Source organism: Anas platyrhynchos, chromosome 21 (assembly GCF_047663525.1).
Source record: "Anas platyrhynchos isolate ZD024472 breed Pekin duck chromosome 21, IASCAAS_PekinDuck_T2T, whole genome shotgun sequence".
Lineage (NCBI taxonomy): Eukaryota > Metazoa > Chordata > Aves > Anseriformes > Anatidae > Anas > Anas platyrhynchos.
This window is the reverse complement of record NC_092607.1, coordinates 11,800,460-11,826,101: the sequence shown is the minus strand read 5'-3', so window position 1 is coordinate 11,826,101 and position 25,642 is coordinate 11,800,460. Positions and strand designations below refer to the sequence as shown.

Below are 25,642 nucleotides of genomic sequence, written 5' to 3'. Positions count from 1 at the left end.
TGACTTTCCCAACTTTCATGGTTCAGATGTGGTTTGAGAATACTCTCATGCAGAGATGGAAACTGAAACCAGAGGCCTCCTGCCCTACGTGAAGGCCCAAACCAGTGGTCTGTCCTCAAAGTGGCTATGAGGAGAGAACTGTCCGTCTTCACTGCCTCCAAACTGATCAGAAAAACAAGGCAAAAGAACCAGATTTGAGTTCCTAAAATGAACTAAACTAAAATTTTCTACTATACAAATTATTCTACACAAGAAACAAGTCTCTGAATTCAGCAACTAAAAATTACATTTTGGTCCAAGCAAACTTTAAAGCAACTTTATCCCACCCCTCAGTATTTTGTTCAGCAACATACTTTAAGAAGTTTCCGCAAATAGCCTTCCCCCAAATTTCTAAATATTTAGCTGTTTTTCATGCCTTGGGCCAGAGGACCTTAACACTGGCTACTTTTAAAAACTAAGCTGAGGAACTGTATGCCTTCCAGTTCACTAAGGCAAAGCAAGAGTGTTTTCCCTTGAACTAAATGATCTCCTGCCTTCTTTGTTATTTAAGAGGGATGTAGAAGTCAGGGACAGTAGTACAAAGTCTCACCTGACAAATTGTTCTTTTGCAAACAAGAAGTGAGCCTTCAGGGAAAGCTGCCCTATTTTATTTGTGCTGTTTTTTTCTGGTCTGCCCTAAAACAAATTCCAATGAGTTACATTTATACGGACCCTGAACTTGTGGTCAAGTAAACACAAACCTGGCTTTTTTTAAAAAAAGAGCTTGATGAAAGTGCTATCAAGCAGCTTAGGATGACTACAAGAAAGCCTGGGCTATTGCCAGGAGCTTGTCTTTTATGACTCTGATAACCTGTAGAAATAGGGAATGTAACAAAGGCACAGTACAATAACAAGAAGTTTCTCACAGTACAGTCTCAATATTTCTGTAGGAAAAAAATGCTGTCACTTTATCCAAGGCCAGTAGAGAGCTCACCCACTGAAGTACCTCAGCTGCACATGGAAAGTCATCTGAACCTTTGTGATGAACATCACCAGGGAGTCTCCACTAGACTTAGTTCTAGAGAAAAGAACCCTTCCAACAGGGTCACACAGAAAATTAGCCAGGTAGTATTAAACTATTTGGAACTTAATTCCTGTATTTAAATAAATGTATTAATATTTCACTTCTAATTCAAACTATGGTAAAGAGCCCTGACATAGAATTCCTAGCCAGAAGCAAATTTTGAGAAGACTGGTCCTAGAGCTTTGCATCAACAAAAACATTGCCACATATATAATAGCTTATAACTCTTTTAATTATACACACCCCTCAGACACTTTTGAAGCAGTAAACCTCCATTTAGTAGGTGTTTGTGTAAAACTGGGGTACTGCTTTCAATTAAAAGGGTCTAGACATCAACATGATGTCGTCTTATGTCATGTTGAATGGGATTGTGTGGATCTAGGGAAGATCCCTCATTTTCTCCCATAATTTCACAAAATGCAAGCGCTTAATTCAAGTGTATTTTTTTTCTGTGAAGTTGCGAGTTGACTCTTCTTTTCCAGTCCAGCTTTGACGCTTGCACACTTAATCCCCATATACTATTGACAGCTGTGTTCAGCTCTATTTAACTCCGAAGAAACACGATGTAAGTAGAAAATGATTACAAGTAGGTGGATTGCTAGGAAGAATCACATAGCTGTAAACATACCTAACTTGTACTGAAACGTATTTAGCATGACGTATTCCACAATTCCAGTGCACAGAAATGCAGACCAGTTCCCTGGCTCTGTATAGTAAGGTGCAAAATTGACCACACTGTCTGCAAAGATATAGCTGTACTTGGCAACAAGACGATTTCACTTTCCCAGAATACCCATTTAATGTTAGTGTGTTATGAGTAAGCTACATTGCATTATTCATTGTGATCAGGTTATAATAACTACATAAATCACAGTTGGTTTACATCAAGCTATCTTCCGTGGGGGTTGAAAGAAAATAATCTAGATTTCACCTTCCCTCGAGAAACACATTTATAGAGACAGACCTCAATCCTTTTTCATACTCAGTATACATCTCCAGAAACAATATTTTACAGTAAGAATTCATCCACAGCTGCTAATAGGGAATGAAATAGCAATATTGTCCCTGTGCCTGTTCGGAATGTACAATATTGCTCAATATTGCAAAGCTTTTTCCATGAAGTTACAAAATCCATCTTTGGCACTGGCCAGAACTGGCTATAAGACGTGCACAAAAAATACTTGGCAGAACTTTGAGTCTACACACCTTGTTTTACACTCAAGCATATTAATGCAAGGCACAGAGAATGCCCACTGCTCTAAAATATGAGCCATTTTAATCAGTCTTTCCTCTTCAAAAACTCTTCTCTTCTTAGCCCCCTCCCTACCAACTGGAATTGCATCAACCAGAAAGTCAGTTTTTTGTTAACGATTCAGGCTCAGAACTCAAAGCCATTCCTCTAGCCTTAGTTTAAAACATTGGACAGCTGGATTTGAGCCTGCAGATGCATTCCCACTTGGCACACTATTTAGAAGGTAACTTTGTTCTACAGAAAAATATTTTTGGTCCTTCACAACTACAGAGGATTAATTCCACATGCAAGATTTACTTACTGCCAAATATCCTCAGTAACCAAAATGCTGTGTGTTGTGATCTAGGGTTCATTGTCGAAGTCACAGCAGGGCGGTGAGAGGTGCAATCTAAGCACAGACAGTAAAATGACTTGCTCAAGATTACTTAACAACTTAGTAAAGGAGCTAGAAAAGGATCCTTTGTTTTATCTTATGTCTGTACAATGCTCTGTGGAAGCAGATGTTGACAGGCAAACATGAGCAGAATTTTACAGGTTTTGCTTCTAACTGGTATATATTAGTCATCGGTTCATACAAAGGCAGAAACGCTCAATAAAAGTCTTGCCACTGCTGGCACAGGTCACCTCCGGCAGATTTCAAGATGGGATGTGCTCACTCAAGGATGAGAAGTGATTTCCCAATATATTCCAGCTGGGTAAGAGATTTATTTGTTTAAAGAAAGGGTCCCCAGGAGCATATGAGAACCCTTTCCAGCAAATCACTGCTAATGTCAATACAGTAGTTTAGAAGCAACATCCCCTCTTCAAATTGTTGATGTGCACTGGACACAGAAGGTCCAGAGTTCATAGTTATTTTAATTACAAAACCTGGCCAGATGCTGAAGCACATTCAGTGCTCTCTGCCATACATCCCTGAGGGCTTTGGAACCATGGGTTTAGCCCAGCCTGGGCAAAGAAGCCACCAGACTCAGGGGAAGACCTAAAAGACCATTCTGGACCTCAAGGGCTGGGCAAAGTGCTCAGAGTAAGCAGGACACCTGTAGCAGAACAGTGATATCTGCCCTGATGTAAAATGACTATTCAGATGACAGGACTAGGGTTTAAGACTTGCCCGCCCCACAAAGGTGTCCTAAGCGTTCTGCAAAGGAGTAATTTATTTCTCATCTCTGCTCAGAGCAAGGTAGCTTGAATCTGCAGAAGGAACAAGAAGCAATGCTGCTTGATATGATGGAGGGCAATATAGAAGTTGATTCATTTTTTTGAGTTTCTCTAATGACTATCCAGAGTTTCATGGCCTGGAAGATACTAAAAGCAAGACTTCAACTTCCAGTTTACCTTCCCTGCAAAAGTCATATGTTGGATGCAGTATCTTTAGGAAGAGAGCATTACCTGAAAGAAAGTATTATCCTTCTACTTTCAGGCCTTCCTTTAACAACTTACATCTTTTACAGTATAGAGGTTTGGGTTTTTGTTTAGAATCTCTCCCCACCCAGACCCCAATACATCAAAAACAGATAGTTTTTGATAACAGTACTGTGTTAGGCCATCAGAGGAGAGTGCCCCCAAGCACGAAGAAGTATTTACAGTAGAAGCCCTCTCTTTCTAGTGACAGGTTAAAAAAAAAAAAAAAAAGTCTGACTGAAGCTAAGTATCCAATCTAGTTCCTTAAACACCTGCTAAGCTTTATACACGGACACAGCTAACTCCAGGCATGAAACTGGATAGGTGAAAAAAATCAGCCTAGGACCTGTAACTAGTAAAGGAAGAAAATAGTAAGGGCTTCAACGCAAACTGCAGACTGACCCTGTGCAGCCAGCTCAGGCAGGCTGAGCACTGCAAAGCACACTTGGATGTGCTGCACTACTGGGTCAGGCCATTAGTGCAGTCCAGCAAATTAACACCATTTAGTACTGTATTAGAATTAGGTAACTTCCTAGTAACTTGAAATGACTGCAGTAAATTATGGTTTAGGATTTTTTTGTTGCTATCTGACTTGGTTACTTTAATCACATGGCATACAGGGAAAAATAGTATTGATATAGCTCATTAACAGTTCATGAAGCTCACTAATTAGTACATCATATGCAAAGAGGCTGCAGAGAACGCACATACTAACCCTTAGTAACAGCCAGTCACAGCTGTAACAAGAACATGTGCAACTGTTAAAGCCGTGGTCGGGGGATATGCTCTCCTAAACTCTGCTGTCCAGAAGGCCCAGATGGAACTTGCTCTGTGTTTGGAGCTGACCTGTACTTGTTCACAAACCCTCAGCAAAAGGCTTTGCTTCAGCCTCCCATATCACAGTTTTGTAGGACTTGCATTTCACAGCTGGACTTGCAGTTTTAAGACTGCACAAAATGAGAGAGGAAAGGCAGAAAGTGCACTCCAGCCTTTATCTCAGGAGAATGTTCTTCAGCAGTGAGCTGCCAGCATCCCAAAGCCAGACACGGGAGAAGGGCTTTAATTTCTCAGTCTTCAATGACTGACTTGAGCAATTCAGCTGTACCTGTTGCCACCTGCCCACCTATTAAATGGAGTTAATGATGCTTGCTAAGTGCTGCTTGGAGAGCCACAGATGACAAATGTCCTGCAAGCACATTTCTGGCCTGCTGTCATTCTTTGCCATTCACTAATTAATTTAACTGCAAGCTTTGGGAAGCATCACAGGTTTGCTGCAACAAATGTAGTTCGCATTACCTCCCATCCCCATATACACCCTCCACACATCTCAACAATGACTACAGATATCCTTCAGTCCATCATGCCATCCCAACACAATGTAAAGTTATCTTGTTCATTCCACATTTTTCTTTCACTCCTGACATCAAAATTATGCAGTGAACCACTGGTCATTCCCCCAACCTCTCTGGAGGTTGGATCAGTTTTAAAAATCAAAGTGAATTTACATGAAAGAACAAATAACACTCCCAAGTGAGTCACTGCAAGCTGGGCTTCACCAAAACATAGTGCTTCATTAGAATTGACAGAATTACAGCCCATTAAATCATAGTAACAAGCACTTCAGCATTGCCTTACAGGATTGCAGCAAAAAATTCAAGTAATTTGGCCTAGACTGCTAGACGGACTGAAGCGCTGTTCAAAGCTGCTGCAGGGGAGAGCCCACAGCAGTCAAAACATATTTCCCTTTTCAAGCACTTAAGTGAACTGACTTCAGAGTGATAACCTTAAATGTATTCTGAATTACTGAAGGTATGTGCACAAAAGGATTTGTCATAGCAGAGAGCCGCCCAAGGGCCTACGGTAAGTAGATGGACTCTGTGCTTCATATAATCTGATGATCCTCCATGTAAAAGCTCAGTTGCCCTACCAGAACTTTTAAAGCTGTGACCAGATAAAAAACTGTCACCCATTTGTCCCAAAATTGTCTCCTCTCAAACATCTTGCTTCTCTCCAGAAGAGTCAGCTTTCAGACAGTATATGCTGGAACTTCCACATATGCTTTTCTCTGTATTATTAAAAAAAAAAAAAAAAAAAATCAGAAAACTTTTTAGTAAAAGCGCAACTGAGGCCAGTTATTTTGTTGTTAGTTTAGTCTTGCTTCAAAACAAACATTAAAAGCACGATTGCAGAGCCATTATTTCCCTGGTACATTTCAACTTCCCTCTTGTTCTTGCAGATCTCTTGCATTTGTCCAGGCAAATCTACACATCAGCTCAAACAGACAAACCCAACTCCTAGTTATTTCTCATGGCCCAGCTGTGTAGTGCTAATTAAGGAAAGAATTCAAGAATTCAATCACATTTAGGTAGAATTCCTCCTTATGAAAGTATGGCTGCTGCCTAGAAAGCGTCTAGGAAAACGTAGCGGGATACTGTCCTAATATGCACTGCTTCATTTAACAGAGAACAGCCACTTGTATTTTACCATAAGCACTGTGCCAAGAGTACGCCACTCACTAGCATGCAGTTAATTCAGTGCAATCAGCTAGCATCCATCCTCAGTGGTGTACAGCCATTAGTGAGAGCATTAAGACTAATTTCCCTTCGCTGACCATAGGGCATTGATAATTCCCCAGATAAACATTACTCAGTAAGGAAAGGAACAATTTTATCCTCTACATTAACATTACTGGGGAGAAATACTACTGAATTTACAGTATTGATATTTTGAATTGAAATGTTGTTATCTTCAGTAGAGGAAAGGGGAAAAAAAGAAAACTTAATAGCTTGAACTTTCACTGGTATTTCTGGCAGCACTTGATGAAGTCAGACAAGAAGATAATAGGAGCAGTCCATCAACTTCAGTGGTATACCTAAAACTACAGAAACTTCAAATTAAGATGTCAGTCCCAGGTGCAGACCCTACATCTGTTACTTTCTTTCAAGTGTCTCCACAAACACTGCAAAATGTTAATTTATCACTGATGCAGCTTCAGAGTAATGCCCATACACACAGCAGGAGAATTACCTTCCCACTGAAACAGATTCATGATGAAACAGCATCAAAATCAGGAATGACTAAAACTTCACTCGTTTGTAACTGGGTTTTTCTTTCACTGCATTTGCAGGCATTCTTGGCATACCTTTTCACATGCCTAGCAGCAGTCACCTCCAGGAAACTTACAGACCTCTCTCTGTCTGACAATGAAAGAGCAGATAGTGAGAATGCAGACCTGGAAACCACAACTGGCAGAAGACCATTGTTCAAGATAAAGGCAGAAAGAACCAGGGTGTTTTGGTCAGGTTTGCTTGACTTGTTAAAGTGAAAACTTCATAACAAGGTGGCAAGTGGGTAAGAACAGCTTGTTTACTAATTACCATAGTTTATGGGAAAAGATAAACTTGGAGTCTCAGAGTTTTGCTTAAAAAAAATGCTAAGCCCATCTTCCAAAGAAAGACATGAAGAGTTATTTCATGGAAAACATATGCTGGAAAGCACAAGAAAAGCTGTTTCTACTTCTAAAATGGGCCACCACCAAAACAGGAATTTCTGACTCCAAATGATGATCTGCACAGTCTCCCACCTTGTCTTTCAGAGAAACACTGGAGAATTTCTTATGCCTGGTTTCTGCTTTTTGTTTGTTTTGTTGGGGAGATGACAGGACACCATGCAAAGTGAGGAGCAGCTACAGAATAACAAGCTCTCTGCAACACAACTAGGCTTTGAGGATCTTTGCTTCAACTCCAGAGGTAACCCCTATCATGACAGCAACTGCCTTGGCCTCAAGTCACATTGACTTTGTGCCAGACAAAGTCCAAAGGGAACTTGTTTTTGGGCTGACAGACCTAATGCCAGCAGCCAGACAGAGCTGCATTTGGCCTGATGATAATCCTCCCGGCCTAGCCCAAGGGTAGAGGCTCACACTTTCTAAGCAATGTCCTGGATCCTATCCCTGCCACCACCATCAAGTTCCAAGCAGCAAGAAATTTTAATATCTGCCAATATGTTCCAACACCTTATTTAACAGTTTTCTAAAAATACAAATCCAACAGGCTTAATATCTTGCAGGTTGAATTTGGTACATATGAAATCTGTTCAATTTTTCTCTCTTGATACTTCCAGACTGAAAGAAGCCAAATAGGCAAATGCTAGTTTGATTACTGAAGCTGCTCCAAGCATAGATAGATATAGGCAGACTTTTCCTTCTCCTGCCCCCTGCAACTCTTACATCATTCTTGTTTCCAGTTTTCACAGCTCTTACTCTAAAATCCTCGTGCTAACTCTCTGGCATGCTTATTCAAGCACCACTCTCTTTAACCATATGGTTCTAGTCCTGCAGATTGTCTCTCTCCCACCTTACCTCTCCTCCCACAGGGTTTCACAGAAACATTGCTATGCAAAACTTGTAAAAGTATATGTCATTTTACATATTCAACACCAATCTTCTCAATGAAGTTTTTACAGAAGTCAGTTTTATTAAAATCAAGAACAGAACACACAAAATTCCCTCTATTTTAAGATTCTCATAATTTTATCAACAGTTGAAGCTTTAGGTTAAGAAAATAAAAATAGTCAAGCGTACAAGTCCAAAACTTTTGAATAATTTTTTTCCAAACTTCTAAGTATGGACCAGGAGTTTTCCCATCCAGTCTTAAAGCACATGTAAGTATTAATGCCATACTTCCTGAAGAACAGTCTACAATCTGGTAGGCTGTTCTTTTGTTGTGCTCTAGCATAAAATTGTTGTGTTTTCCTTCTTAAAACTAGCATGCAGACACCATCCAACAACTGAGTTCTCAAGCAATACTCAAATACAGAAGAGGTTAAAATTCTCCTGATTCTTAATTTATTTAATTTTTTGCTGATTTTTAAGTTTCAAATAAGTATTTAATATTACAAATAAAGCATTAACCAAGGTAAGCAACCAGAAACCTAAAAACTATTTTTCATGGAGTTTTTAAATCAGTCCAGAAATATCTAAGTACAGCTCATGTTATTCCACTTACACGCTTCCTAGAAACCAGCACCTAATTACAAAGCTGTGAAGAAGTCAGCTCCCCTCTTTGCCCCCCTAAAGGTTGAACTACTACAAGTTCCTATTCTGGGATCGGCCAGGAGAGCCCTAGTTCTGCACTGGAGGACACCACTTATATCACATTCCTTCACACTGATGTGAATAGAGTTTTGGGGCTAGTCAGAGCCATCAAAGAGGTGACACAGATCTCGTTTCTGTCCATTAACATGGTTAATACTAAAGATGGAACAAGTCTACTGCTGTAGTTCCAGTAGTCACATCTTTCACACAAGCCTCAGTTGCAATTACCCACTAAGTTTTACTTCGCCAACTGCTCTATGATTAGGACTTAACCCAGTTTGGTTAAGATCAGTGTTAAACGGTGTTCTGAACAACAGCACCCACGCAAACATTTTCTCCAATGTTAACATGATCCTTGCAGTGGTGAAACCAATGCCATCAGCACAGTTGCTTTCAGAAGCACAATTTCCTTCTCTGCTTTCCTAAAAGCCGGGTCCTACTTGGCAGCCACGTTTCCAGCAAGATCCAGCACTTGCCCAAGGTCACCCTCACTTAATCACACCCAGGTTGATTTGGAGAGGTGCAAGATCACCTTAGATAGGTGAGAGCAAGGACACTGAGGAGGAAAGGCTGAATGCACCCCAGTGCTCCTCCCCTCAGCACAGACAGGAAAGCAGTTGGAAGGAAGAAGTCTGGACTAAGCCTGTCGTTTTTAGCTCTTTGAACAACCTTACTGATGAGGTATAGGCACGAGTTTTTCCATCTGTAACAAAAGTGGTAAAAGCCATTGTTTAAAACTCCATGCTACGTGTTTGTTCACACCAGATCAAGACCAAAGGACGGCAAGAGAAAACCTCTGGGCAGGACCACGGGAATGCACCAGATGCTGGACAAGACATGTTTGCTGTGGCTGAAACTGTAGGAGACACTGACTGATCCCAGTGTCCTCATGAACCCTCAATGGACAAACACAAGTGCTGTCAGAATTGCACTTTTGGACTGCCTCTGCTGAAATCCAGCTAACCCTGGCACGGGGTGCTCAGATCTTTTCCTTGGACCTGGCCCAGATTTCCATGGAGGACCCACTCTAATATACAGTGGAAGCTGATCATTCCTTGCATAACAAGGAGGTGCCTCCAACAGATGGGGTTACACACAACCCCAAGAGCAGGCTGTGGATTTAATTAGAAGTGTTGTTAAACAGATATGACTGCAAGAACAGCTCCGTGCCTCGCCTGGTAAGTGCAAAGTGGAGGACACCTCATGAGGCAGGTTTCTGCAAAAATCTGTTAGCAGCATTTCCTTTGCCAGACAGAGGTACAAGAAACAGATTGTTGGGTAAAAAAAAAAATCCACTTTACTACTCACTTCATATCCAGGAGCTTTATTCTCTGACAGATACAGAAAGTCTCTGCAGAGACCTGCATTTTTTAGGAATGGATACTTAGCTGTTCACACAGCTCCATTAAAGTCAATGGATCCTCCCAAATGAGTGTTCTTAATAGCCTGTAATAATTTGATAGCAATACAAACTGGAGAGCAGACTCCCAGACCTCCATATGCAGGAAATACCTCCGCAAAATCATGGCAATCATAAAACAAATCAGACTGCCTGCTAATAATGCCCCATTTTGAAAGTTCTACGCATTATTGTTAGCGTGCAGATTGTTTTTCTGGGTTGTAAACATCCAACGTAGCTAGTTAGCAATAGCATATGTTCCAGAAAGATAAATACTTTGTAAGGCTTTTCTTACAAACAACAAATTGACATGGCTGTTTTAAATACTTCTCTCATGCAGAAGCAGTAATCTACATATATTATTCAGCAGCATATGCTGTCCTAGACTGCCCTAATTTTAATAGCCCTGTTTTTTAAGAAGAGAAAAAAACTTCAGCCTCTTTTAGAATACAGGTCATCTCAATGCTCAGGTACAAATTATGTCAGTCTTTCCTATTGTGCTTTTAGATACACATGATCTTTTTTTTATTATTATTTTTATTATTTTTTTTGTAATCTGTGAGCTAAAGTTGTAATAAAAAATAAAAAACACACACCACTCCAATTCTTGCATTTTCACCACAAAATTAAGAGACAGACAACCTAAAAAAATGTTGCCTGTAGCCAAGGAACATAAGTAGTTTCAATGTTAAAAAGAAGCTTGCTGGAGCAAAACACATCACAACTGTTATACTTCTTTTTCTTTATAATGAAAAATAAACAGAAGTATGCACCCAACTGCACATTCAAGTTTCTACCTGTAATTCACTACTTATTTCAAACTGGATAAATATTGGCTTAGGGTACAGAACTCATAAAAAGTCTTCCAGAATAAAGACATTTTAAGAGCTTTATTAAGGAAGACCAATAAGAATAGCCAAAGGGAAGTTTATGACAGAAATATGAGCACAAGAGCACATACTACTGTAGATGGCACCCCATCTTTCTTTAAGTCTTCAAAACTTAAGGCATACCACCTATCCTTGCTGGATTTTTCCTGGAAGACTGTCCAGCTCTGCATATTGCCTAGGAAGAGCTCTGAACAGCCTTGTACCACAGCAGATAAAGCACTGCAGTACACAGAATGTAGTTCACATTTTGATATACCCGTTCTATTAATGAGTTTACAAGTGACACTATCAGATAAAGAGGGACGCAATGAAAATACTTGCATACAAGTCAGATGCATTCATAGCAGACAAAACTTGGGAGAAAAAGTATAGTTATACTTGTATCAACTCAAGGTCCACATTCTACTCAGATACTCAGAAAGGCACGCTGCCCTCCTAGAAGGCAACAGCTCAAGCCATGGCGGCAAAAACCCTTATCCGGGAGAAGGGGCTCAGTTTCAAGGAAAGCCATAGGGGAGAGAAGGTTTTCAGACGCTGATGTTTTCCAATCAATTGAGCGTGTGCAGAGCTAAACCAGACTCCGCAAGGCTTTGTGCAGCTCTGGCTGCGTGCAACTCTTTACCAGAGACATCTCTGCGCACCACCAGCACATCTCAGCTGGTTCTTTGAGACACTTCTGTTTGATCAGCACTATCTTGCTTTTAGCTGCAGACAGCTCAAGGCAGTTGCTGTTCATCGAAGAGATTGTTTCCCTCTGACACCAACAGTGCTTCATCACTTAATGCAACAAGACACTCCAAGCGTGTTACTGGCATACCAAGGAGGGGGGCTGACAGCTAACCCCGTGGCATCTTGCTCCAGAAGTCCCCCATACATCAAGAGGCAGGGACAGGATTGGGTCTTCCATGGGGAACAGCCTCACCTCCAAAGCTTCCTGGTGCTGTTACATGCCACAAGCACTTCTGATGCTGGTGCCTATACCCTGAGGAGCAGGCTTCAGGGACACCACCTGCCACCATTTCAAGCCTCCAGCTCTTACTTCTGCGTGCACCTTGATGGTGGCACCAGAGAATACCCTTAGAGCAGCTTCTGTGCTCTATAATCCTTGAACAAATTGAAATGTTGCTTCCAGCAACCCCAAGTTTAGGTGTGGATACAGGAAGAGTAAATAAGCTGTAAAAACAGGGAGCTCAATAAAAGTGTTAGGCTGCAAACAACATGTGCTGCCAGGAGCCTCCCACCCATGGGGACAGGTGGGTCCCCTTTTAATGCTCTTCAGGCAAGTTATCATCCCGTGATGGAAAATAAACACACAAACGCACACCCTTCCCAGTGTGATATATTAAACTGCTTTATTGTGCTCTTCATAGAAGCCTCTGGGGGAGGGAAAGGCCACCTCAGAGGCTGTAGCCAGATTTCACATTGGACACGTGAACAGCAACAGCTACAAAGTCAGGCTCACCAGCCTAACAAAGGTTCTTGATTTCAAAGATTCATTCCTGTTTGATTCTTAATTGTTCAGCAAACACTTGGTTGACCCAGTTCAGCCTAAAGCAAAGCCCGAGTGTATTTACAAGCACTGCACATTCACCTGTCCTTAAGGTGAGAACACAGGGACTGGCCTTTTCATGAGAGAGGAAACACTCCTGTAAAATAATCCTCAAAAAGGTCACATCTGTATCACAGAACAAGACCTTACTTGACAATCACAATAACAAAAAACAAACAAAAAAAAAAAAAAAAAAACTTTTCAGGCTCAGAAGCCATAAAACAACCCTGGTGTTTTATATAAGTAGACACAAAGCAGTTAATCAGATGAAGGGTGATGGCAAGAAGCCCTCCGTGCAACAGTGTCTCCTCCCCCAAAACACAGGTCCAGTGGTCATCGATGGAAGTGCTGCTCACTGAACAAAGCTGATTTGTTTTGTTTTAAGGAACTCTGTAAGGTCGCACATTTGCGCTGTCAGCAGTTTTCTGGAACACAATCTCCGCCGTGTCAGCGCTAATAACAAAACAGGGCCAGATCATTGGCTGAGGGAATTATTTTTCTCCCTATAAGGATGGAAAGAATTGGGAAGAGTGCTCTTTCTCATGAATATATTTGGCTCTGCAGAAGACACATGTGATACAAATGTTGCTATGGAAACTATTCTATTAAATAATATTAAATAGAATTTACATATTTAAAGTGCACATAAACAGTTCAGGTACAAAACGAATTAGCCTACATTTGATCTTGAAATTACAAAGTGAGGCCTCTCAGAATTGAGATTTTTCTTGCAAAAGAGGTTCGATTTTGAGCAAGCTGCTTTTCTGCACCCCTTTCTTTCCAAATCTAGCACCTGCACCCCAGTTATTCAAAAAAGCATTTCTTGAAATAATTTGTAGATACAAGTGCTGCTCCTAGTTCCCTTGGTGATGGAATTACCATAGCGTTACAGAGAACAACTCAGAAGCTGAATTCAGTTTGAAAAAACAATGCCCTCATTACAGCTATGCCACCATAATATTGAAATGTATTTAAATAACTCCCACTGACACCTCCCCACACAGCACCAGATCTCTTCTCCATAGGCAGGATCAGGCTTCACCTTCTTAATGCTTTCAGGGCACAGGAAAGTTTTTTAAAAGTTTCCAGGTTAGTGTATTAAAGCTTATGCTATTTTTTGTTTCCTACCTCCAAACCCCTGGTTGTCCAACAGCCCTTCACAGCTACCACCACCCAAAAGAAACAAACCCAGAAGCTGCTTACACAGTTCCTTCTCCTCTGAAGGAGCCAAACTCCCATTTGCCACTGAGTAATATTGAATTCAAGCCTTTCTAAAATCAGGCGGCAGCCCCAGGTGCTCAGTCTGCTTCAGCTGTGCACATCCACACCTGATCAAGGAGGAAAACTCACCACCGAGCAACGAGACTGGGTAGCTGGGCTGTGTACTGGGAAGCGGGTGCCAACAGTTGCACCACTGCTGCAAGCAAACCAGCCTGTCCTTCCTTTAAAGGACTCTGGTTAATCATAATCAACCCAAGTATCCACTTTCACTGGAATGTTATAAATAAGGACAACGGTCTCCTCAGCAGCTTATAGACAATGCAAGTTGCAGAAAGAAGCCTGCAGCTATAGTTCAACTGTCTATTCATAGTAGAGGCGCAATAGCCTAAACTGAAAACCAGGAGAGAAAGGCATGACCGTTAGTTAAACTACCAATTCCCAAACAAGCGGAGCATCGGGATTTGAATAGGTCACCTCATGCTTGTAGCACAGGCACCAAATCTAACCAGTGACAGACGGATAAAAGCAGCCACAGCTCCGCAGCTTCCCTCCTCACCACTTCCACACCGCTGAAAAGTCTAGGGGACAATATGCCCAGAGCTCAGGGAAGCCAAGGAAAATGAATTCTGGGCTCTTCACTTGAAGAAATCTATAGCCATGGCCACTCTTTGCTGAGACTTGACAGAAACATTTGCCATCAGCCCTACCACCTTTTTGACACTTTCCAGCCGTTGATACAACACAAGCCATTGGAACAAGAAGAAATTAGATCAAATAAAGCAGCTGTCTTTACAAAGAAAAGAGTTAACGGTTCCATTTTCATAGACTCTGTGCCTTTCTCCCTTCTTCTCTCCCCCTCTCCCCCTTTTATTTTAAACATTAAACTGGCAAATGTATCTCTACTAAGAGGACATTGAACATCTCACCACCACCTCCAGAGAATTTTAGAAAGCTTTAATAACAAAAGCCAGAGGCATTGACAGAATTTATGTCCATCTCAGAATAGATGCACCTTATTCATGTACCTGTTAGGTTTCACTGTCACAGTACAGAAAGATGTACCAAAGTTTAATCTTACCCTTTATTTATGCAGGCACAAACTGAATAACAATATATACCCAGTGCTGAAAAGATAGTCAGAATACACTAATCCTGCCAACTTTACTACAAGTTCTCTCATAATGACGTTATCTCCATCTGTCACTGAACCATGTGGTTCTTAAAGAATAAACAATGCCCATACATAAGGTACAAGAAAAGCAGCATCTTCCATTTAGCGATGCCTGCTGGAATATGTTAAAATGCTTTCTACTTTCCAAACAAGTCAGGGAGATGCAAGTTAACAGAACCATAGAGAATCCATTGAACATGGGTATAAAGAGAATGAAACTTTAATCGTAACAAGCCAATAAAAACTTTCAGATGACCACACACGCCATAATAAATCTTGATGTAAAACTCATGCTATGCACAATTTGGAATTGTCAAATTAATCACTTCTCAGTAAGCACAAGAAATGAGTTGCTCTCCCGTCGTGCAAGGCAGATACATCAATTAAAGCATTTTATATGCAAAGCCTCCCTCCTGTTTAACCCCCCCATAAGCCCTGCTGGCTCAGTGAGGGAGCCGGGAAGCCTGCAGCTCGCAAGCCCCATGGTTGGAGCAGCACAGGTAGCTTGCTCAGGGGAGCAGCAGCCCAGGGACTGTTGGAACCAACCAAGCTTTGAGAGAGCACATGCCAAAGAACCACAGGGAACTGGCCTGCTGCTACTGCTGCACACCTAGCAGCTACAGCTGAAACTAGGAATGTGTCATGGAAGTACATGGTGAGACTTAAAATAAGTTTAGAATGAAATAAGGAGTCAGGGGGCAGAGGGGAGGGTGTTTTAAGGGGAAGAATTTTTCATTTTGTGAAACTTCAAAGCCCTAGAAGCTATCAACAAAATCTTCCACTGTCCCACACAAGAGCTCAAACCCCTGATTTGCAGCAACCCACCCCGGCACCCCGAGCCTCCCGCAGCCGCAGCCCTCCAGCTCTCTGCTGTGCAGAACCGCTGCCCAGCCTGAGCCCCCTGCGCCCCCAAAACCCCGCTCCCCGGGGGCCCTGGCACCTCCACCTATCGCCTTGCCCCCGGCCGCCCCCTTCCTCACCGGGGCTCCGAGCCCTGGGCGCTGCCCCAGCCCCGGGGACATAGGCAGAGCCGGGAAGGAGGCAGCATCCCCATCTCCGAATGGGAGGGAGAGGAAAAAACAAAAGAAATAGATATACATGTGCACGCACGCATGTGTATGGTACATAGATGTATGCGTTTAAGACGCTTTGATTCTTCTCCACCCTTCCCTAAGGTATTTTTTTATTGTCTCCCTTGCAGAAACACCCAGAGAGCACAGTCTGCAAAAAGAGGAGGACAAAGAAGCGGGGGAAAAACGGAGAAAAAAAAGACCCCAAGGCAGGTGCCCCTGGGGTAAGCCCGGGAGAGGACCAGCACTCACCCCCAGCCTCCTGCTCCGGATGCGCACGTAGCCCTGCTTCACGATGTCGTTGAAATTGGAGGCCATCCTTCCCCGGGCAAGTTGGCGGCGGCTCAGGCAGCCCGCATGGCGAGCAGCAGCCTCCGCAACCGCGCCCCGCTCCGCACCGCCCCGCGGAGCGCCCCAGCCCCTGCCCCGCGGCGGGCCGGGCCGGGGGAAGGGCTCCGGGAGCGCCCGCCCCGCGCCCACCCCTGGCAGCCCCCCCCCGGCCCCGAATCCAGCCCTGGGGAGCAAAGAGCTGGGGAGTGCCCCCGGCGAGGCGGGGGGGTCCGGAGAGGGGCTCGAGGTTGCCCGCTGTGGGTGATGGAGCCCCGCGGAGCGCCCGGCCCCTAGGTGCGCTCCTGCAGGTGGGGCAGCCGGGAATAATCAGATCTGCTCATTTGGGGAAACGAAGCTGGGACCCGCGGTTTTCCCCGGAAAAAATGGGTTTCCCAGAAAGTCTTGCAGATGCCTGAAAGTCTGCCAAGTGGCTCGGCTCCAGCATCTCCTTCTAAAGACCCGTAACCCGAGTGGTTGTCCTCTGGCACGCTTCGAGTCGTGGAAATGTCACACGAGCACATGCGGCATTTTCCAGGCAAGGTGCGGTTGCAGTAATGAAAGACCTTCTTCTGGCACTGGGCCCTGGGGTTGCCTTCTGCATGCCCCGAGTTCTCCTCTTCCAAGAACATGCAAACACTGCTGAGTACGCCAGTGAGCCCAGGAGGCGGGGGCTCCAGAGATTGCTTGTTCTACATGGGTTACCTGTTAGTGGTACGCTATAAATACTACGTCCTGGAAAGAGGGACATACATCATAACATCTTTTAATAGCATTCCAAATATAAGCAGTCTGAGGAGGAGGTCAGCCAGAGGACTTTGACTTTGAGAATCATCCTGCCCTGAAAATTACAAACTGGGTAGCAAGAAGGAAGGCAGAGCAGAGAATCACCAAGGAACATAAAAGAGAGAAAGCCTCACATCTGTGCCAAGCCCAAGGCAAGATAGCAGCAATGTTTGTTTTTGTTTAGTTGTTCAATGACTACGACACTCACCTGTGATTAAAACTGGCCCCTTTCCGGTTTAGATGTATAGCTCCTTCATTTTAGAAGCAGCCACAAACAACACTGGTTGCTCTGCTGTGGTAACAGTGTGGTGTTTTTTGCTCTCGCCTGAAGAGGTGGTTATGCCTTGTGAGGTTTTACAAACCTTTAATTGAACAGGTGGTTACAGAGGTAGAGAGCAAGACTTTCTAGCTGGAGGGCTAATTCGTTTAGGATGAATGAAACAAGTCTGCAGTCCTTGCCTCAGAGTCTATGTTATTATTTTACACTTCCCTCTCTTTTTCACTAAGCTATTTTACAGAACACATAAAATAACACAGCTTCAGATAGAAACAAAAAAAAAAAAAAAAAACCTTCAACATCTTTGCACCAAATACCACAAATTAGAAGATTATTGAGACAAGTCCTTGCAGTAGGATAAAATGTCCCTAAAAGAACTCAGAAGTTGCATAGGTACTTCATTGCCAAACTGCTAAGTTATATAATCTTCTTAAGTATGTTGTATACAACCAAAAACACTGTTAATACCAGTTCCATAGCACCATTTGTTAGATCTCATTACTGATTGAAAGCTAGAAGAGTTGAGACACTCAGCCTGCTTCATCTTGCATAGACACATGAATTCAGTGCACAAACATATTTCACAATCTCAAGTACCATAAAAACACTAATGCTGGAAGAATCAAGTATATTCTAAAAACAGAGAGCATTTATTTTGATTTCAAAGGCATTTGTGGCAGGAAACAAATTACAGAGCCACTTTAGATGTTTTTTTCAGCAAGTTTAGGCTTCTTTTTTAATCTCTTCCTGTATCTATAAACATATACTGCTGATTTCATTAGTCACTAGCATATTCTTGCAGGTAAACACATTCCTAAGAGCTTTACTAAGTAAAGGTTGACTTAAGCCTGTGCTTATTCTTTGATGAATTCAGATATTAGGGTCCACTTACGTTTTTACTTTGAATAATATAAATAAATCCCTTGCACATGCTATGGTTCAAAGAAAAAAATTGAATTTTAATTTCCATGTGTGTAATATGTTTCAAGAATGTGCCAGAAAACTCTTATTGTTTATGTTTTCAGCCCAGTACTATCACTAGGAAAAAAAAAAGAAATTGTTTACCAGGTTTTCAATACCAATGCAAATGTGTTCTCTCACTGTTTTGACAGGAGTCCTTCTTTCCTTCCTCCCCCTAGGGGTCTATTGACCATTTGCACTCCCAGTAAGGAAATGCTGCACATGTTTATCTGTACTCAAAACTGTATAAAACCTTTTTAATAAGCTTTCATTGAAATGCAGATTCTTTTCCTTTTAATGACAATGTTATTACTGTTATTTCTTATGAAGCTAGAATCAGGGGTCACTTTGAAGTACTAGACTGCTGCTAATAATTTCAGTGGTTTATTGTTATATCCTAATCTCATAGTAATGTATCATTGTATAAGCTCATTTGCTTTTAAGGCTCTGAAAACAGAAATCACTGTTACACATTTCAACTGAAAATGAAGGTGTCATTTTTTTCTAAATGCCATACTAACATTTCAAAAAGAATTACATTCACCTTATTATATTTGCAGTATGCCATCCCCTGTGTCCATGACATTATTTCATCACAGTCTAAAGGCGATATTTGACAAACATCTCTGACACTTACCAGGTTAAACAGTAAGGAAACTGCAGAGGACATTTTATGGAAGCAGTATTTTCTGTGAAAGTTATTTCCTTGAACAGATGGAGCTGGTGCTAGTCAAGCATTGCCTGACAAAAAAAAAAAAAAGTTTCTGATTTGATCACCCTGAAATGATTTTCTGGAAACGTACAACATGCATCAATATTTTTTTTAAGAAAAGCTCCTATAACATTTTGTTTCCATAAGGTCAAGACGCCAACATTTTTCCACTATTGTTTTGACTTTTTCAGAGTAGTTTAGAAATGATAACGTCACAATGAAGTGTTCTGACCTTATCAAGTACTTTGAGGTTACCAGAATGCAATATTTCAAATCTAGTACCTCCATGAAAAGGATTTGACGTTCCCATGTCTAATTTTATTTTGGAGTCAGATAAATTTTGACATTTAATTTTTATTTTTGCAGTGGAAATTATGAATTTTGACTAGTTCTAACTGCAAGTAATACAACAGATAATGAGCAAACATTTAAAAGTATCATTACTATTAAAAAGTGTTTATTTTTTAACTATACTATTGCAAACCTTTGATTATTTTTTTTTATTTATTTAAAGACATATCTGTAGAGCTGCCTTGCATCATGAAGCAAATCTTGCTCAGTCATATTTCATTTTGAAAAAAATAATAATTATTTAAAAAAAATTACTCTGAATTTACTGTATTTTGCAATGTGGACATTTGATTAGTTTTGTCCTACAATCATTGTTCGTTCTGCTGCTGGTGCTAATGCAAAACCATACACTGAATTCACAGTACAAAACTGCTCTGGAATTCCCATCCTTCACCATTTGTGTATCATACTAATTGATTTTGAATGAATGAATTCCATAGAAATGGAGGGACTTCTCGGATACATTTCTCTATTCTCACATCTTCTTCTGTGTCTTTATTTCCAACATGCCAGTAAGGCTGCACAGCACAGCTTCAGGCAGAAGAGCAATGTCACAGAATTTAGGAAACCTTTGTGAGATTTGGGCTAGACTGAGGCATCTTTCTTGGTAACTGAGGGCAGGACCCTTGGTTAAAACATCCTCATTCGCTACAGGGATTTTTGAATACATTAGGTATAAAGTTGCATTAGAGAAATGCATTCACAGGTCATTGGCAGAATTACCATGCAGATCAGTCAGTGTCAAAACATGAAAATTCATGAGACCAAATGGTTAACTTATACCTCCACTGCCACCACCATAAAATAACAGAAGCATGTAGACACTTTAACAGTAAACAGGAAAGTGCTGTCAGCATAAGTAACTGGTAATCAATATTTAATGAAAATAAATAATCTATTAACCTGGCTAACGTGTAATTTTGTATAGCAATATTGCAGCAGTAGGCACTGAAATTACCTTGCCTCTGCACAATTCATTCAAATAATTTTGCTTCATGTAGGCCAAGGTGGTGAGAGGCAGAAAAGATAGTGTGAGAAAAAAAAAAAAAAAAAAGCAGCAAATGAAATGCATCTGTTTACTGGAAACTCTGTTTCTGATTGAAATATTTTGTCCCTAACAAAATTACTGTCAACAGAGTGCATGTTAAGACAGAAATAAATATATACTGACTGAATCTGCAAGCAAAGTGAATCCAGGGTAACATTAGCTACCGAAACACCCAACATTCATTTTGCTTGCTTTGTATTTCTGTGACAGCTACAAGCATTTAAGCAACTTTTTCATTGTCGCTCTCCTGAAGACATACATCAAGGGACCTTCCTGCATCTGCAGAACATGGCTGGAGGGATTAAGCAGGACTGAGTGGCAGGTCACAAGGTCACCATCCATCCTTCCTGTTCCTACGTGTAATTTATCAGAGTCTGCAGTGTATCAAAGCACAGCTCTGAGACTGACAGCTCGCTCTGATCTTTGGCTACGGAGGAGCTGGAGTGTTATAATCTGTGCAATTGCAGCCTTCCCTGGCTGCCTCTTTGGTATTTCCAGTCCAAGCCAGCACAAGAACATTATTCCCAGAGGAGGTCCCAAAATACACAACTGTAGTATTTGTTGAGCTGTGAGTAGGCAATGCAGCAGTGCCAAAGACTGAGACCTTAGCAACAGGTTATGCAGGTTATGCCATGGGCCCAGGCAAGACTCATTCACATTTGTGATTTTTGGACTTTGCTGCACTTCTTGTGGAGGTGGGTTTCACTGGGGATGGCCCAGCTACACCTGACAGCATGTTTTTTAAAACATATCTGCTAAGTAGGATTACCTGACATAGCAGTGGTATCGTGGTGCCTGTGCATGGCCTAGTCCTCTAGATGCACAGACAAGGGGATGGAAGTGTGGTCAAGAGTGCTGGGCAGACCTCCTAGGCCCATTTCTTGCCCTCTTGGCTGATTCTTCTGTCAAGGAGTGAAATCTCATCCTCAAAGCTCTAAATGACAGCAGATCTCAGCTATTGACTGCTTACTTCTCTATAATTGTGCCCCTCTTGCCATACCGGCTGCTGCTGCCAAGACAGACCCAGTACAACCTTTCTTGAAATACAGTCATGACACTAAATCAGAGAAAAAAGATGCAAGTCCTTAGTTTCCCCTCTCATGGAAAGCATTAGCAGCTCATGCAGAAGGCTCTCGGTACGGTAGAAAGTCCAGAGCTCAGTTCTGGAGCTACCAGGGACAGCCTGAAGTTGAACAATTTCTCCAAGAGATCCTCCAAAACACGCCCTACCATCACTGAGGTTAAAAAATAAATACCTTCTGGGGCAAGGCAGCACTTTCCAAGACAGTGAAAAGGTATCTCAAGACTCAAATTGCCAACATCAAGCTGTGAGTGGGATTTAGCAGACAAATTTCTATGAACCATGACATAAACAGATGTTTTGCCTATTGTGTGCTCACTGAGGAACTTGTCTGGGACAGTGTTAATGATAGCCAGGGAAATATTTAAGCCAGGCCCTATATTTAAAGTTATCTGAAAATCTGTAGTACATCCTACAGGAACCTAAACCTTGTCTCTGCTAATGTTGTCTAGGCAGAGGGTTTGGAGTTACTACTAGCACTGAGACTGTACTAGACCTCATCAGTATTTTTTATTATTATGGAGCAAGAAAAGCATCCCACAAGTTTCAGTTTAAACCCAAATATTAAGACTTTCACTTGAAAATTCAAATAGAAACTTCTTTACATTATATCACAATTTTAAATGTGAGCTGTTTCCAAATTAGACTTCAATCTATGTATTCATGGATATTCCAATAGCGATTGATCGCAGTGAAATTTATTTTCCATTGTTTTGCCCGAAGTACTAATTACTGAGCTCATGTCAAGCTAATTTGATGTCTATGTTAACAATATGTCTACAAGGCAAATTCTTATCCTGACTCAGTGCATATTTAAGGATTTATTGCTGCATGTCTACTGAAAATTTATGCCTGAAAGTTTTTTGATCTTTTTGTTGCTGTTAAATGAGTTAGAAAAAACTCTGTATTCTAATTATAGTATTTGCAGATGGCATTTGGAAAAGATGTCAAGTAGTGTCAGTTTGCAATGCAGAGTTTGATATTGTATGCTGCCTTCTATAATCAGTAGATTTGCGGGCTGTATTTTAATGTTTCATTGTGCAGTTAAGCAGTTAAATTTGTGTAAGCATTTACCAAAACGGGGCATCTGGATAAAATGAATGAATGAAAAACTAAATATCATTCTCCACTGCAGTATGACTTGTAGGTCAGAGAAGCTGAAGCTCTCCGAGAGCCCTACACGTTGGAGCTATTGAATGAGGAAGGTATGAAGGATGGATTTTGTTCTCCACATCATTCTTCCAATATGTCAATCCCTTTACATGGAGCTAGTGAATGAAGGGTTGTGCTTTGTGATGCACTAAGAAGCAAGCTATTTCCCTTTATAAGAAAAACAAAAGACTAAGAAAGAATGATGACTGAATCACAGTACCTTTATACTGAATTATTGGAGAAGATAGCTAACTAAAAAGATGTACTTTCTGACTGTCCTTAACTAGAGCCGAGACAAAAGACTGCATCAATCACCCTCCTGCACACACAATTGGGAACACTCGGTTCACATAGAAAACCAGCATCTCACTTCTTTAAAAAGGTAGCCCATATTTACAGATTTCTTAACTAACTTTAAAGATGGAAATTCAAGTTGTTACAAAATGAAAGACTAGCTCAAATAACGCAGACTCCAGGACAGTAATTCATTGTTTATTACACAGACACAAACCTAGTACTTGTAATAAATCTAGCCCTCTCCCCAAGAAATGATCAGAGACATTTGCATAACTCCATAACACCACATAGTGAGAGGCTCTGTATGGAAAATAGATTTTGTAAACTTCTGTGAACTACCCATCAATTGCAAGTGCTTTAAACTGAGTCACTTGTGACCTTTCTTTGTGAGACACAATTTATTAATTGCATTTGCACTGACAATGCTGAAGATTTAAGGGGACTTGTCTGGGTTCATTTCTTAGTACAGTGGCAATGTCAACTACAGTGCTTCCTAGTCTATTTTCCCAAACCACAAACACAAGTCTAGACCACAAATAGGAAAAGCTTCTCAAAGACTACTTGGCTCCTCAGATTTCCCATGGTCTTGGTCAAAAATAGTGTGGGATTTCATTCCACATGCCCTCCGCCCCTGAGGGCTTTAAATATTGCTGTTGTTCAAGACTTTGAGGAGGAAATGCAAAAACAGGCTTAGATTGTCTAAAATAGCAAAAGGTTGCCAAAGGGTTAATTTCAATTATGGGTCAGGTCACTCAAAAGTAATGCAAAAACGTGCATATATATTTTTTTTTTTTTTGACTGCAGGATGTGTCAGTAAAAATATTTGTTTACTATTACCCAAAGTTTATTAAGTTTTCTAACAAAGCTGTGATAAATTGAACATCTGGCTGTATTGGGTAGAATACACAGACCTTTCTGATGCAGCTACTTCCCTGAGGAATGGAGAAGAATGACTTAATGCCCAATTATACTTGATTTTCATACAGTTTACACAGAAAATATTGTAAATTGCATCTCTCATGTAAATTATTTCAAATGAGTATTCATTAACACAGGTGACTTTGCTTGCCAAGGCTCAGCTAGCTCTGGGGACTCATCTGTTGTCCTAAATGGGGGATATACACATTGATTAGCAGGGAGAGAGAGGGGGAGAAAAGCCCAGGCATAAACATTCAAAGAGCATTCATTCATAAACAAAAACAACACAGATAACTTGAGAAACATGCGCTGCACAACATTAACATGTCTTGTCAGCAGTGTATTTATTTCCTTACTGACATTCAAGTGTTAGATTAATTCAAATTTAACTTTGGCATTATTTGTGGCCAGACCCATCTATTTCTTGATTCTAACATTCTTTAAATAAGCAGTCTGTAACATTAAAAATGTTTGGTGGATATTAATAATATGTGAATTTAGGTGATAAAAAGCACTAAGCTAAAATGTTATGTTATTAAAAAATGTAGTACTGAAGAGTTACTACCATCCTGTATAACCTGTTTGCTCTGTAACCAATAACAAACCATTTGGTTTAGTTAAGGTCACTCAGATAACTATCTGAAGCACAATAACATGCAGATTCATGTCCCTTCCAGCTCCTACCCTTCAGGAGAGAAAAGTTTGGTACACAGAGGTTAAGGAAGAGCATCCACACAGTTCTTTGCCAAATAAGTATCTGAAAGTTGAAAATGAGTAAGTCCTCTGTGGACATCTGTTATGTTTTGAGTCTGGTCACTCTTTGACATATGAATGAATCCGAACGACATTACATTTTTGTTTAAATAGGTTATACTGATTTTTCCTTTGAGAGTGTTACTACTGAATTGTCGTACAACATGGGTAGTTTGGGTGTGTATTGCTCTTTTCCCCTACTTTATGTTTTAGCTAATAACCAGCCATCCTGAAAATTATCTACTCAGCTTCATATTGACCTTTTTCCATACATTTTAGAAAACAGGAAAATTGATAGAAGGATTCTTTGTACAACTTATGATCAAACTACACTTGCCATCTGTCTTACTGCATTGAAATTCAAATTGTGGTCATTCAGAGTGAGTCCTTATGAATTTATACATTCAACATCAATCTTTTTGTTTCAAAACAAACTAAGGCCAATGGATGGGGGAGAAGTCATTTCTAAATGGTGTCTAATCTTACTGTAACAACATTACCTGCCGCCTTTGATTGCCAGAGCTTGAAGCAGGAGTGAAAAACTGGCAGTATACTCTGCTCTTGGCACTATTACAGAAATTCTGGGTATCGCTTTCATGCTTCAGAAATAGTTGTGTGGATTGAGCTTTTCAGAAGAGCTTAAAGAAGTCCAACTCGTAATGAATTTTCTGTGGGATTTGTATGCCTGTCAGGTTCCTCTGATAGTACATTTATTACGTTTTGAAGGAGGCTTTTACAACATACAGGCATTCAGAATATTTCCATTCTGCTGTGGATGTAGGAAGCTTTAGGCAGGGCCATAGGGTACAATCAGAAGGGCAAGGGACAAACCTACTCCAGAAACCTGTATGTCTCCAGGTCTTTTGGCA

The 25,642-nt window shown here is 41.0% G+C and overlaps 1 protein-coding gene across 10 annotated transcripts in view; it reads right to left on the bottom strand.

Moving 5' to 3' along the window:
- DOK5 (docking protein 5) overlaps positions 1–19,202 on the bottom strand; it is a 45,540-nt gene extending 26,338 nt beyond the window's left edge. The window contains exon 1 of one of the 10 annotated variants that reach the window (XM_013105461.5): positions 19,099–19,202. In XM_013105461.5, the coding sequence (XP_012960915.3) occupies positions 19,099–19,131 (33 nt within the window). In that variant the 5' untranslated portion in view covers positions 19,132–19,202. Of the gene's footprint in view, positions 1–13,852; positions 13,874–13,999; positions 14,019–16,363; positions 16,984–19,098 lie in introns of those variants that run through there. The other 9 variants (XM_027473124.3, XM_027473125.3, XM_013105445.5 and 6 more) reach the window with 9 other exon arrangements.
- Positions 19,203–25,642: the final 6,440 nt, after the last annotated feature.